General features: G+C 45.9%; 1 protein-coding gene across 1 annotated transcript in view; it reads right to left on the bottom strand.

The window, feature by feature from the left end:
- The window catches only part of SZT2 (SZT2 subunit of KICSTOR complex), a 110,988-nt gene extending 95,982 nt beyond the window's left edge, over positions 1–15,006 (bottom strand). The window contains exons 1-18 of the mRNA XM_078885298.1: positions 14,816–15,006; positions 12,778–12,903; positions 11,876–12,091; positions 11,196–11,366; positions 10,265–10,399; positions 9,905–10,133; positions 9,574–9,680; positions 8,293–8,689; positions 7,764–7,934; positions 6,939–7,379; positions 5,706–5,853; positions 4,253–4,382; positions 2,986–3,134; positions 2,390–2,536; positions 1,773–1,887; positions 1,277–1,521; positions 648–935; positions 114–192 (exon numbers count right to left, since the gene is read on the bottom strand). Of these exons, the coding sequence (XP_078741424.1) occupies positions 114–192; positions 648–935; positions 1,277–1,521; positions 1,773–1,887; positions 2,390–2,536; positions 2,986–3,134; positions 4,253–4,382; positions 5,706–5,853; positions 6,939–7,379; positions 7,764–7,934; positions 8,293–8,689; positions 9,574–9,680; positions 9,905–10,133; positions 10,265–10,399; positions 11,196–11,366; positions 11,876–12,091; positions 12,778–12,903; positions 14,816–14,854 (3,333 nt within the window). The 5' untranslated portion in view covers positions 14,855–15,006. The remainder of the gene's footprint in view (positions 1–113; positions 193–647; positions 936–1,276; positions 1,522–1,772; positions 1,888–2,389; positions 2,537–2,985; positions 3,135–4,252; positions 4,383–5,705; positions 5,854–6,938; positions 7,380–7,763; positions 7,935–8,292; positions 8,690–9,573; positions 9,681–9,904; positions 10,134–10,264; positions 10,400–11,195; positions 11,367–11,875; positions 12,092–12,777; positions 12,904–14,815) is intronic.
- Between the last annotated feature and the right edge of the window lie 95 nt (positions 15,007–15,101).

The raw sequence follows: 15,101 nt of genomic DNA, 5'->3' as shown, positions 1-15,101 counted from the left end.
AAACACACACACACAAGCACGAAGTTAACCAGTGTTTGCAAGCAACCTCTTAAGACCAGCATTATGGGGACACACTAGTGCACGGAGGGAAATGTGCTTTTTGGGGTCACTACCTTCATGGGCAACTCTGTCACCATAGAAACGACCCCATCCCCACTCGCTGCAAAGTTGAAGCCCTCAGCAAGACGGAGTCTGAAAAACATCGTCATTACCATCATAAATTAAAAATGTATCGACGTAATTGCAAAGAGTCTTCTTGCTCAAATAACCTTTGGTGGTACGCACCTTACTTGGCTGTTCTGAGTCAGCAATGCAAATTCCACATTCTCACATTAATCCATCGGATAACCACCGTCCACTACTCACAAAATGGTGCGATTCATTGTATTCATCGCACAAGGATGAGGTAGATGAGATGCTATTTGATGACGCAAATTATGGCGAGGATGTTATTATTGAGAATTTGAACTCGCTTATTATGAGTTAATTACTATAACTATAGCAACACCATGTGGATTATGTATAATTTTACAAGGAAAAATATCAACAATATATATATAAGCACACAATCAACATCATGATACCCACTTTCCCCACACCATCATCACACCATGAGCACCACCAACATGAACCACCGCCGCCCTTACTCTGCGAGTGTCTGCAGAAGTCTGGTGCACGCTGCCATGACCACAGCCGTGTACGAGGAGGTGGGGGAGGTGGTCGATGAGGCGTTGGCGGAGGTGGTGGAGGAAGCCAGTGGTTCCACGCTGAATACCCAGCGGCGGTGAGTGAAGTAGTGAGCGAGTGCCGAGCACGGAGAGCCGGGGACAGCAGCAGAGGCCGCCAGGAGCAGCGGGGGCTGCCGCTGCTGCATCATGGGCAGCGGAGGCGCTGGAGCAGGAGGAGACAGGTAGTCGATGGGGGCTCGCTCATACCTGCGCAAGGAGGGAAAGCAACAGGGGGCAGGCAGTGTGTGAGTGCGTGTGCGCACGTGTGTGTGCGTGCGCACAGGGTGCATGTGTGAATGCAAGGTTGTGTTTATTTGTGTATATGGGTATGAGCATGTGTGCAAGCAGCAGTGTGCACACAATGTGGTGATGGTGATGATGGTAATGGTTCATGATGGTAGTGATGCTGCTGCAAATTATGCTGTTGATACTTATACTGGTGTTGCTGATAATGATGTTAATCATGTTACTGCTGCTTCTGTCTGATCATTATGCTATTTATGATGCTACCGATGATCATGATGATGTTGACGATTACAATGACACACCTAATCAGCAATTTTTCCACGGGTTTTGTCAGCAGCACAGCACAAGGACGGTCTGAAGAGGGTGGCGGCTGACTCGATTTTGAAGCTGCAGGGCTTTCTGTGAACAAACACGTCTTGCTCTTGCCCGTTTGCACTTCCTCTGGCTGCTGCTGTTGTTGCTGCTGCTGCGGTTGTGGCTGCGGCTGCTGCAACACGCGCTGTGGAAAACTCATCTCCCAAATCTGTTTCCTCAGGTCGTCCACAACCTGGCATCAACGTCAAAGAAAGAACAACAAAAAAAGAAAACATTCAAGTCAGAATTTCACAACCCAGATGGTAGGACTTTTTTTAATGTGAAGGATATAATCTCGATTGAATCCGAGTTCCAGGAGACTGGGTTACAAGATTAAGTCTTGATTGAGACTGGGGAAAGAGATGCGAGTTTTGATTCGACTTGGCTCCAGGATATCAGGTTTCACGATCAGTGCACCGCATTAAAGGACACCATCATTCTTGCCTTGTTGCGCGTTGAAGCTGGAGTCTCAAGCGGAAACGCCAAGCGGAGGACGACACAGGGAGCTTTTGCTGAAATCCGCACCAGGTAGAACGTGACCGAACCATTTGGTAAATCTCTAAAAAAGGAAGAGAGTCAAGGTAAATAGGGATAAATGGGTATGGATGGGGAGATATGAATGCATGGGAAAGTACAATAATTCTAGATTTGAAGCATTCGTAACTGCAAGGATTCATACTCTTAGGTTTTTTCGGTAAAGTCACGTAGGTAAAAAATAAAGAAATAATACAATTTATATAAATAATATTTCTATTATTATTGAGAGTTTCAATATTTATTTTATCATTTACTTGTTTTTTTGCCTACGTGACTTTACCGAAAAAACCTAAGAGTATAAAGTACAAAAAGGCATGGAGAAACACGGTGAGACACAAAGGGGGGGCAAGAGGGAACAGAGAAGCAAATAAAAATAGGGAGACAACAGGAGGCTCAAAAAGAGACACAATGAGACATGAGGAGGAATTAAAACTCATTCGGATGCACTTGGGGGTCACTGTGGTAAATTAGAGGTGGGCTTGATGTGGTGCTGTGCGAGGAAGCTGCCGGGTGCACCCACTCACACGAGCTTCACGTATGAGTTTGCCTCCACCAGCACAAAGGAGCTCCACGTACGCAGGAGGGAGGTGAGGGCCGACATTGCCACTCGACTTTGCACCGTGGCAAAACGGCCGTTTGAATTGGGGGTGTGGATGAAACGTGGCACAGGCCTTAACACAGCAACAACAGAAACAATGTAAATACAATGTAAAGAACCAGAATTACAATAATACACACATTCTGCATCGAGTGCCTGGGTGAAAGAATGAGTGGCAAGATAACGATTGGTTCAATGAGCAGGTGGGCAAGTGTGTGGGTGGGAGAGTTGATGACAATGAATGCGTGCATGAATGTATAAGTCGATGTGCCTGTGCGAGTTGAGCGAGTCAGTCAATGTCACCGTCAGTGACAGTGGTTGAGCGAGGGATTTAGTGAGCGACTGATGGAGGCTAGGTGCGTAGTTTGGTGGGTTTGAGCGAGCTAGTTGAGAGGGTGCCGTGACTATTGCAATTACAATAAAACATTTTAAATTAAATTCTGAAAATCCAAAATCTGAAACTAATCCCTACTTTGCATGCAAATAAATATGAGTCAGGTTCTCTCCCTCTCTCTTTCTTACATGTCATGTTGCAACAGGACACCAATGCGATGTAGGTGCATCCACCGCTGGAGTTTGCCCACATCGAGAGAGAACACGGGCTTCCAGTAGCCTGAAAACTGCCCATGGCTCGAGTCCTTGCCCAGCCCACTCTGCTGCAGGGACAGCACCTGCAGGATGCGGAGGAGCAGAGGGGGAAGGTTTGAGGGGGAAGGTTTGAGGGGGAGGTTTGAGGGGGACGGTGTGGAGAGGGAGGCACCAGGTGGAAGGTACTTCTCAAATTAACTGGACCCGCTGGTAACCGCTCTCTCTGGCTATTTGTTCTCTCTGCCTGTGTCCTCTCTTTGGAATTTTCACACTTAAATTCTAACTTAGCAATCTTTGAAATACGTAATCAACCAGGCTATGCGTTAATTGTGTGTTGACCGACTCTCTGTGTTGCATTACATCACATTTCGATATTTTGCGAGGTTATTTAATTTTAGTATGTCTTTCTCCTAATTTTCAAGCTTGCGTGCCGTGCCACGTCGTCATCTTACTTGCGCAGCAGCAACACGTTGCCGTCCACTCATTGATATGCTAATTTTCTCTGCCCCCTCCCTCTCTCCGTCCCCGCCCCCCCCCTCCCTATATTTAAGGGACCTTCACAGAAACGACCCCTCTCTCTGTGCCGATATGTGTCCTCTCGCTGTGTGTCCTTGTGATGTCTGTCTGCTTGTATGTCTGTCTATAGTTTTCTAGTTAGATTTTTGTTGCTATTTCTCTTATGCCTGATGATGATTGCTTGTGTTGCAATCGAAACGTCGCTATTATTTTAATTCATTATTTTATCTTTAGACGTGACTTAACCGAAAGAACCAAAGAATAACCGCAAAATCTTGCAGAAGATCGATTGGTTTATTTTTCATTCATTGGGTTAAAGTTTGGTTTTTTTTTTAGGATTAAGGTCAGGGTTAGCATTATGGTAAAGTTTAGGGTTCGGGTTAGAATTAAGCGTTACGGTTAGGGGTAAATGTTCGGTCTATCTTCTCAAGTTAATCTACAGTTAGGTCTTAGGTGCAATATTGTGCCATTTTAGTGGCATGTGTCTGCATGTCACCATACAGACACATTTCACCTCATGTTTATGGTCTATGGTGTAGTATCAGTGTTATTGCCATGTCTCCGTCTTCCCTCACAGATGTGCTTGCGCTTTATTATACTGCTTTCTACGGTGCAAAAGAAGTTCAAAAGACATACGAACATTCATCAGTGTCGTGTCAGTGTCAATATGAGTGCCGTGTCTCACAGGTGTGCTGGAGCCCGGTGGGAGGTAGAAGAGGGGCACTCCATTCCGCGTGCTCTCCGGTACGGTGTAGAATGCTGGGTTACTGCTGAACGACTGCAGGTGAACGAGCAGCTGGTCGGTCTGGGCAATGCTGAAGGGGCACACACAAACACATATCTAATATTGAGAGTGGAGCGAGCGGTGGCGGACTGGTTAGCACACTGCACTATGAACCTGGGGACCTGAATTTGATTTCCATTCTCTCCCAAGGTTAAGTAGAGAGTAATATCATAACCAGCGCTTGGCCTCGCCCTTCACCAACCCACATTGTCTAGCGAGGTGAAGTATGGTCAAATGACCCCCATGACCATTACACCACAGGGATTCCTTCATCCAGTAGTGAATTATTATTTAATACATTCTATTGATCTTTACACAAGCCAGAAAGCTCATATTTATTCAAATCAGCAGAGTCTATGATTATAATTAGTAAAATATAACGTTTTGTTTCTGAACATAGGCTTACACAAACTTATTAATGTAGTTTTTAAGGGTGATAAATTCGAGTAGAGTATTACTCATGTTTTTTATAAGAGTGTGACTCTCAAAAGACGCCAAGTTGACAGAAAACTACGGATTACTTGTCTTCACAAACTATGACACTTAAACATTCATACACATATACATACATACACACACAACCATGTATGCTATAGTGCTCTACACTATGCGTTTCTGAAAAGATAGACTATCTGAGGTAAGAGCAGAGCCAGAAGAGGACGATTGTAGAAACTCCCACAGTTGCAAAGGCGTTCTTGAATAGGGTGCAACCGCAACAAACAAAAAAATAAAAACATGAACAAGAAAACATCTTAAAGTGACTATGCGCAAACAGAAAAATCCAGGAAAAAACTGCAAAGTCTTTCAGAAAAAAAGCACCGTACACCAACGAGGAGGATGGCGTGATCGATGGTACCGGAAGCAGCAGTGAGGTCACGGACAACAACAAGAGACATCCATGGTCACAAGAGGACACGAACTGACCACGTGCAGCAGAGGAGGAGTCTCTGTAGAATGGCTTTTGTTAAAACCAAATTGGTCTGGGCCCCTCGATATAATGGTGGATGAGAGGTTTAGAAAGGAGAAACAGTAAACGTCACGTGTACGTATACTTGCACGCAAATGTACGCGCACAACACATTTCCAAATAGACACGCACACATATGCAGTGTACACAAATAAAGTAGACTGAAGTCATGACAATGGTGATGCTGCTGCTGAAAGCAATGATGCTGCTAATGATGATGACAAACATGACTACGAAGACAATGACGATGCTGCTGCTGCTGACAGACATGACAATGCTGCCCAAGTTGATGAAGATTTTGAAAATAAAAATGATGACGAGAACGCTGCCGCGGCTGATGACAATATCGCTGAAAACGACGGCAAGGTGGATAAACTCGGGACCCACCCGAGCAGCGTCTGCCAGAATTTGCGAACAACAGCCATGCGATAGGGAGAGGCGATCGGCTTCCTCATGGTGCAGGTGATGTCGTGCAGCACCTCATACCCGCCCTCCATTGTCACCTCGGTTAAGCACACAGGCTGCACGGCGGACCCTGTGGCAGGCAGAGACATTCACGACACATCAGGTGTGGTGCTCTCCAACCTCTACCCTCTAAAGAAAAGACCCAACCCAGGAACGAGGTGTAGTTTTGTTGATGCGAGGACTCATGAAATGGTTTGCGGCCTGATTAACCCAGCCATTAGTGAATCTGACAAGACGGTGTTTATTTTTATACAGAGGCCCGTTAAAGTGCAATGCACTTGGTCAAATTGGGGTCCCTCCTGACACAGCACGCATCCATTCATTATCACGAGTGATTACTTAAATGTGGAAGCACGTGGAAGGCACTGGAAGTCAGGTCGGATGAAGTGAATTTACCCGACTGGATTATGAACTCATAAATTTACAGATCAGTAAAACTGCTGACAATGGCGAGACCCAGCCAAATATTACGAGTTGAATAATTACGAGTAGAGAACCCATTGCTCTGCAATGGAAAATAAGAGACAGCTGTCATTTCACACACTTATTATAAGTCTATACTCGGAGCATTAAAATTAATATTTTTTTTATGTTATAAAATGCTAAGATAATACGTATTGTGACATTTGTTTTGTATTCAATAGGATATAAATAATATTCTGCCGAAAGAATGACATTAATAGGAGCACAAATTGAAAAGTTAGAGCAGTATTAAATGAATCGTGTCAATCTTATGAATTCGTTACTCCCACCTCTTCCGTGTTGCTACCTATTATACGTCTCCCGAACTTCTTCTGCTGTTTCAATTTTATTGAATGTTTATTTGTTTTGATATTCTTTGATTCTTTCAGTCAAGTCAGGTAGATAGAAATAATAATCAAATAAAAATAAAATAAAAAATGGAAAAACCACGACGTTTCGATCACAACACAAGCGATCGTCTTCAGGAGGAAAGAGGGGGAAGGTCACAGAAGGCGACCGCTTTTAAAGGCTTTCAGGGAAATCTCATTTAGCCAGTCACCCAGCTAGTTTCGGTGGCAACAGCCCACTGCCACTAATAATAGTTTTTTTTCGTGTACAGAGGAGTCCAGCCAACAGCCAGCCAGGAAAGTCAAGGCATCGATTAGCTTTAATAGTAGTATGATAACTGCTTACCGCCACGAGCAGTCCCTGCTCCACCCGCCGTTGCCGACGAAGATGATGAAGATGACGACACTGTTGAATTCGAGTGCCCAGCAACCGCACTCGATGATGAGGTAGAAGTGGAGGTGACGGTGGAAGTAGTGGTAGAGGTGACAGCTGATAAGGAAGCTGCTGTGGAAGTTGACACAAAGTGCGATGCTGATGTGTTGGTGGTCGATGACGATGTTGATGCTTGGGCTGATGATGAGGAGGACGTTGACGATATTGACGAGGTAGTGGTTGAGCTGCAGTGGGAGAGAGGATGTGCTGCTGCTGCTGCTCCTGTCGTTGGGACGAGCAGCGGTGATGATGGCGGAGGAGAGCGGTGCTGAGGCCAGGGAGCCGACACGCAGTACTCGATTCGAAGGTTGTGTTTCCATGGCAACACGAGCTTCACCTCGATCTGGGAACCTCCTGGTGCAAAGGGCGAGAAGGTGAAAGTGATTTACGGTCTGGGGTCGGGGCTTGCGACGGGAGTGTTAGGACTGAAGGCTGCTGTTAAAAGTTGGAGATTAGAGGTTAGTGTATAGTACTTCTGTATGTTCATGATGATATGCTTGCATACGTATTGTGTCGGTGTATAACGAGAGTAGTGTACGCCTATGCTCATTGTTAATGTATAATGCGAGTATTATGCAAGTGAATAGTGCTTGCATATGTTCTGTGTTCATGTATAGTGATCGTATCGCGAGCGTACAGTGTGTATCTATAGTGCGAGTGTATCGTGCTAGTGTGTAGTCTGAACATAGTGTGAGTGTATAGTGTGCGTATTGTGTTAGTGTGCAGTGCGAGAGTTACCCTTGGTGAGAGCCACATCCCTCACGCTGTAGCCCTCGCGGAGCCGCACCGACACGATGCTGCCCAGCTCCGCGTGAACCTCACGCTCGGTGTGCTTTTTCCGCCGTGTCGCCAGCGCAGGATTGGCGCTAGCCCACGCCAGGTGCTCATTAAACAGCCGGTGCTCCGCACCTGGTAGCAGTGTGGGACACATGGAGACAGCTGGCCATTATGAACCTACAGAGATTTGCCCAGACATGGGACTTGAACCTAGAACTTTACATCATAGTTGGTTCAGTGTCTCATACATAGCCATTACAAACCTGTCATGACCATTATGAGGCAATGACAGAAAGACGCGCAGACAAAGTGCTCGAACCCGAGACCTCATTAGCAACGATTACATGTTTTAACCCGAGTGAGCCAGTGAGTGAGCGAGTCGGTAATGGAGAGAAGTTAAGCAAATTAATGGGTGAGTAGATAACTAAGTCAATTTAGCGAACAAGTGAACAGGTGATCAATGTATAGTGTGAGCTGGGTTCTTGCTCACCGCACATGTCTCCGACACCACCGCCTCTTGCTGCCTCCATGAAGCTGTACGTCAGGAAAGCCCTGTGGTAGGCCGTCATCGCCAAGCTACCCGTTGACCGACGACCACTCTTGGCTCCCGCTCCTACCACCTCCTGCTGATGCAGCAGCACATCTCCTAATGTCCCAACCTCCTCTTTAACAATGCAGCTCCCACTCTCCCTCCTCCCCTGCCATTCCTGTGCACACTCCTGCCCTCCGCCCTCATAAACGTCGTCTTCACGGCTGTAGTCATCAATGTCACCATGAAAGACTTCAGGTCCCGCATAGGTGCCTCCCGTCGCTGTGGCGATGAAGCGCATCATCTCCACATTCGGGACGTGGCCAAAGTTGCAGTCGTAAGAGAAGACACCTCCCACCTTACAGCAACAACAAACAGCAGCAACAACAAAAACGACTTTGAACCAATAAGAATGACATAAACAACAACCATAACTTGGAAAAAATGATGACATCTAAACAACATCAATTGTGGAGGTGGTCGTGGAGCTTCGAGGTCAGAGTGCTGAGGTAGCACCGCTGAAACCCAGAGTTTGAGTATGGCTAGCCAATTGTGATTAAACCAGCTTCGTGTAGTGAAATAATCTCAGGCTGGTCAACAAGCACTATATAAAAAAACATAACATTTGGTTTTTCAATTCATTTGGCTAAAGTCCACCTCTAAAAATTAAATGTATCAGTTTGACAGGTATCTTACAATCTCGCAGCAGAGTGCATTCAGAAGTTCCGACCCATGTTGTGTGAAGAAAACAAAGGATACCTATTGGATTTTTTTTAAATTATCGTGAAAAATATAATCCAAAGCCATTCCATGACTGCAGTTACACACACAACTGTCATTTCAATCAGATGTTTTTCACAAGCCAATTGTGGATGATATGAATTTAAAAAATGCAAGTAAAAATTTAAATCGCTCAACCAAAGAATAAAGTGTGCCGTAACATCAACAGTGATTCAAACAACTCAAAAACAATTCAGAGGCAAACAAAATAAAAAAAATCAGATAAAGTACGCTCAATTACAGTAGAAACCAGCAGCAACGAGACCCAATCAAACATTAGGTAATGCTGTTACACCCATGCTATCCCCGACTGCTGTCAATGCTATTTCTGCTATCCCCATCGCTGTATTTGCATGCCCCTTGCTGTCCCTGCTGTGTTGACTGTTCCCATTGCTGTGTCTCAGCTGTGTCAAATTCTGCTGCTGCCCTATGTGCCATTGCTGGGTGTCCTGTATGCCATGCCTGCAGGAAGGAGCAGGCAACGGTGCTATTGCGCAGCTGCGTGAGCAGCATGTCGCAGTAGTTGATGTCAGGTATGCTCGTCACCCCGTCCGTGATCACGATGATGCCTGGAGACACAAAGACAAATTGACGCAACCATTATTAGAAACAGGAAGAAAGCAAGACACCCTGACCAAGGCTCAAATCCAGTGTCTCAGATATTCACAAGTAGGTGGCTAGTTGATATAACCTGTAAGACTCCCCCCCCCTCCCTGAGAGACCCAGTGCTCGAACCAGGGTCCCTTCAGGGGTTGCCGACTCAATGCCAGCACGTGAAGCTGGATCGTCTCACCAGAGCTCGTGTTGGCGGGCAGCAGCTGCAGGGCGAGCACCCCATAGCGTAGCACGCTCACAAGCCCCACGTCCGCCGTCACCATAACCACGGGTTCTGCCAGGTGCCGCTCCACACCGGCGCCAAGTGGGGGCACAGAGGGTGGGGGTCGGACCAAAGGGGCTGGGGCGGTGGGGCCAGTGGGAGAGGAGGGGAAAGGCGGTGGGGAGATGGGAGCGTCGCCATCGTCCTGTGAACGAGACGTCGTTGCAAAGGTGTTGTCATCTGCGCATGCGTGAAGATAAATAAAGAGCGACATCACCAAGAAAATCAAAGAAAACCACGAGGAACGTGCACACACGCAAACAGTGACGCACTCACCTGTGCCATCATGGGCTCCCGCTGCTTCTGCAAAAACTCTGCGACGTGGCCCTCGAATTGCATCAGCTGCACCCACACGTCATGCAGGAAGGAGGGGAGGTGCACGCGGTCCAGCCGGCACCCCTGCACCAGCACCTGAGGGCCGCAACAAACGAGCCGTCAACTGTACCGCAATGTGGGCCGGTGACAAGGCCCAGCAGTTTAGACGTTCGCCACTTGTTGCAGAGGTTTCAATCAGGCAGCCCGCCCTGGTCATTGCTGTGGACGTATTAACCGTGAAATACAATCTTCTTCAGTGGGTGTTAAAGATCCCCCGACGTCTTTCGAAATAAGGTGGTCTATCGTGGTCCAAATATTATCCGCATATTATTGGGATTATGCATAGAAATAATTTACTCCCCTGTACTGGCGGACTATTGCCCAGGCCACGTGCTAAGTCACCTTGTGGCACACAGGGATAGCTGCGACCGAGGGTGCCCTTTGAAATGTTTGAGAAATGATGAAAGTCGCATACTGCATGTTAAGTGCTCTGAGACGCCAAGGCAGAGTTCAATGAAATTGTAGCTTAATTAATCAGACTAATATAATACAAAACATATATATTTATATTTAGTGACTTGTTTACCTTTTTCTCTATTTTGCACTCCTATCGTTTTTTTGCATTGTTTTTTGTAACTTTCTGACTCGCCCATACTGAATGTGTGAAAGAGCTTCAGAGCTCATCGGATTCCTCAAGTCTAAATGAAGATTCTGATAAAGCACACAAGATCAAAAACTAATTATTCAACTAATCATTATTACATTGTAAAATTACATTGCAATCCTTCTATAATACTAACTTGACGTAGCACTTAACATTGTGCAATTACACTGAATGGCACGGTGTGTGGGAGCAATGTCAAATCTCCACGCCCACTCGCATCAGCAGCACCTGCTGCGATCCCGACGCCATGAAGGGCGAGTAGGCGAGCACAGTGATGAAGATCTCTGGCCGAAACAAATTCCTCGTTCCCGGGACGAGGAAAGGACGTGCCAGACGACGCAGACACAGCGCCAACGTGCGGAACACACGGTCGAACACGATCTCTCCACACCAATCATCCTGGTTGGGGAGGAAGGCAGGACACCACATTAGCGATCACCTATTAGGGCCAGCGAGGCAAAGCTCATTAGGTTAAAGGGGATGGTGATGTTGTTGGTAGTGGTGTTGGTGATGAGGTTGGTAGAAATGAAGGTTGTATTGATGATGATGAGGGTAGTAATAAAGGATGGTAGTGGAGGTACTGAAAACTCATCAGGATAAAACACCACCACCACAAAGCCCTCACCATAAAGCTACTTTAAATAAATTACTCCCCACAGCACAGTGCTAACCATGCCAACTCACTACAAATCAGTATTAGCCTTAGCACAATGTAACCATTACAGTATTTACTCCAAAAGAACCCTCATAACAGTTTTGACCAGAATCATTGTCCCCACAATGCATTCACCGCAACCCCACCATCCAGCTACTCATCATAAAGAGAGTACTAACCATAACAGAACCACTCTCTCCATATGCTTACTACAGGACCACTGCTCTTCACTCCCCGCCCCCGGGTCTCTCACCACAACGGCTGTGGAGGGGCTGAGGTCGAGAGCGATAACGAAGCGGTAGCGGCACGCGAGAAAGATCACGTGACTCGACGGGACAAGACGGCATGGGGGCGTCACTCCTCCTCCACGATCATCATCAGCAGTAGCTGAGCCACAAGGAGGGCTGTCACCAGGCTGCCAGCCCTTGGGCAGCACTGACAGCACGAGTAGATCACCATCACCACTCTCCTGAGGAAGGGAGGGCAGGAGAGAATGTTGACTAATCAACATTTCTACGACCAATGGAAACTAGGCTTGGGTCCACTGCTCCTCAATAAAATCTAACAGTTGGAGAGTGGGTTTCAGAATGAGATTTTGAAAAATGTTTTAATATCAAGCAAAGACTTTGGATAGGTTAGGTCCTATTAAATACAAATCTGCAATTTAATATTTTGCAATGGCTTTTTCATTTAAAAACGCAACTGTAGATTATGCTCGTGATATCACACTGTCTTATACAATGGTCATCAAGAAAGCACCATGGCCATGCTCTGTAGGCTTTACAGAACATTTCCATATTGAGTCTACTGCAGAAACGGTGGTATCCGAGTTGACCGTGTGATGCCGTGACTGGCTCCAGGGTCCGCACGGGGTGAAACCCGTGTTTGGGAGCAAGGCAGCCAGAGCCAAATGCACCCCGCTTCATTAAACACCCAAACTCGAGTGAACTCAAGTCGACTCAGGTTGAATGGATAAATCCAAGATCTCAAATTGATGGACAACTCAAGTTTAAAAGAGGCATTTCCATGATATACATATATGTATGTATGTTGAACCTCTTTCACACCATACGTAGCTAACCATGCTAATCTGAGGTGGGACAGAGAAGTGAACCGACAAATAAATCCAGATACATGCAAGCACTCATGTGTTACCAGCTCGTGTAGGGGTGTCGGGGCTACAATCCGGTTGAGATTTGAAAAAAACCACGCTGAGCGCATGTTCCGAGAGATGCGATACTGTTTCTTCATAAGCAGGTACACTTGACCAGCTTCCAGCACCTACACAACAGAGATGCACAACAGAGATGCACACCCACAAAAACCCCATCATGGTAAATTTGGTATTGCGCTTAATTTGGCAACATTTTCTCTGCAGTGGTCAAATGAGATCACTTCAAGGAATATTTGAAGTAGATCTGTGGACCGTGCTCTAAAACATTAGTTTACAATGCTCTGGAAAAGTTACGGATACATCTCGTGATATGGCACCAACAGCACAATTCACTTTTCAAATAATATATCTCTGTCCAGTTGAAATGGGCGACAGGATTCACTCTGCAATGTGAATGCAGGTGTTTTTAGTGGTAAATCGTATGCTGCCCTCTAGTGGTGATATACTATAATGTTATTTGCAGCTGCGCACCTTATTTACAAGGACACAACGGTAATTTTATATTTAGATCAATGATTTAAACTCTAGCAATAAACCTAGTCTACTTAGACCGTTAATATTCATATGCACGAAGTAGTGTGCCCATGTGAAAGATAATACTTTGTTTACTATGCTTGACGTTTTAAACAATAACAATGCTTTCAATGACGACCGCCGATTTCTCGAGACCTATAACCGATACTCATTTTCACATATGCACATGACGTTATATATTAGCCAGGGCTGATTATATCCATAAGATAAGATGCACGACAATGTTTAGAAATACCGTACTCATTATGCATTTCCTTGGGGCATCATTGGTTAACAAAAACAATACCCTAAACACTCCCCATTGTGTCCACATATAAATCAATTAAATAGTCCAACAGACAGCCTACTATTGGCTCTCCAGACCGATATCATGCGACATATGTTTAAAGAAAGCAAACCTTGGACCTCCGGGTCTCCATCAGCAGGGTCACACGCTGGTTAAACAACCTCTGTTGGATATCTTTAGCGACTGACCCCGTGTTTGGCCAAAAAGTGTAACCCTTTAAATAGTCAGCAGTTGACGAATGCGTTGAGTTTTAGGGCAGTGGCTGGGGTAACTAAACAGACTAAAGAACTACATCGGTGGCACACTGTTATTTCACAATATACCCCGCACACTTGAATATATCGTCACAAGAATATCGCGAATATTTAACGCTTTGGTGATAATACTGTGCTGCCAGTGGTGCACACAAACACACATGGCACAACAGTCGTCAATTATACTGCATTCCTAGCACACGCACGTGCTATGAAGATAGCATTGCCATAACCCTACACTTTCCTTTAAGATCGTTGTATTTTACGAGTGTGTTAAATGTACACCGCAACACGTAAATATCCATGTATATATACACACACAACAGGCTGGCATTTAGTAACACCGTTACGCACTGTACATTAAAGTAGTGTATAGTCCCCATTTGAAAACAAAACAACAAACATGTTATAACGTAAACTGTTGCTGTGTATCGCCACAGAGTGAACGTGTCATTTCAATACATGTCTTGGGCCCTGCATCACCATTCGTCGGAACTGCGGCGGGCGGGTTTCGCCCTTTGTTGGGCCCATCAGCAGTTAAAAGACTCCAGAAAAGTTCGCGTGTTTTACCAAAAATGCAATCCTCTGCAGCCTACACAAACGTGCGCCTCACACCACAGATCACACAGCAACTAACAACGATGATGATGATGATGTCCGAGGGCATCGGTACCCCATCTCCTGTTGACACGGCGTCCGAGCCAACCGGTGGAACTTCCACGTTTCTCTGGCCGGGCGACGCTTCTTTCGTAAGACGACCAACAATACCAACATCGCAATCCAAATTAACGTCTCACCATTTATCCCAAGCACATCACATTCATATCCGTGTACATTAATACACTCGAAACTTTAAACCCGAGGTTTAATTCACCCTCGGAACACCCCTCCGAAGCAGAATTGCAATAATCAAAAATAAACATTTATTGACAACCCACTTCATACCTCATTCTCCAACTCGGCCGTCTCGCTAAACGCCGCCATCGAGTCTCGTTCTCGTGTAACAACACAGTCGCCAGCTAAACTTGTTATTGTTTACACGGCGTCGCAATGATCCCTCGCTCTGTAAGCACCGCCACGGCACCGGGGACAGACGAGCGAACCTTCGTCCATTGCTTTGCCCCCTCCCTCCTCAACAGGCCGCCCACAACTCCCTCGGTTCCTCAACACGAGGCAATCGACCAATGGGAGCGGAGAGTAACAACAATAATAATTAAATAATCACTCACAT

This window comes from Lampetra fluviatilis, chromosome 3 (assembly GCF_964198595.1).
Source record: "Lampetra fluviatilis chromosome 3, kcLamFluv1.1, whole genome shotgun sequence".
Classification (NCBI taxonomy): Eukaryota; Metazoa; Chordata; class Hyperoartia; order Petromyzontiformes; family Petromyzontidae; genus Lampetra; species Lampetra fluviatilis.
This window is presented reverse-complemented; position numbering and strand designations above follow the sequence as displayed.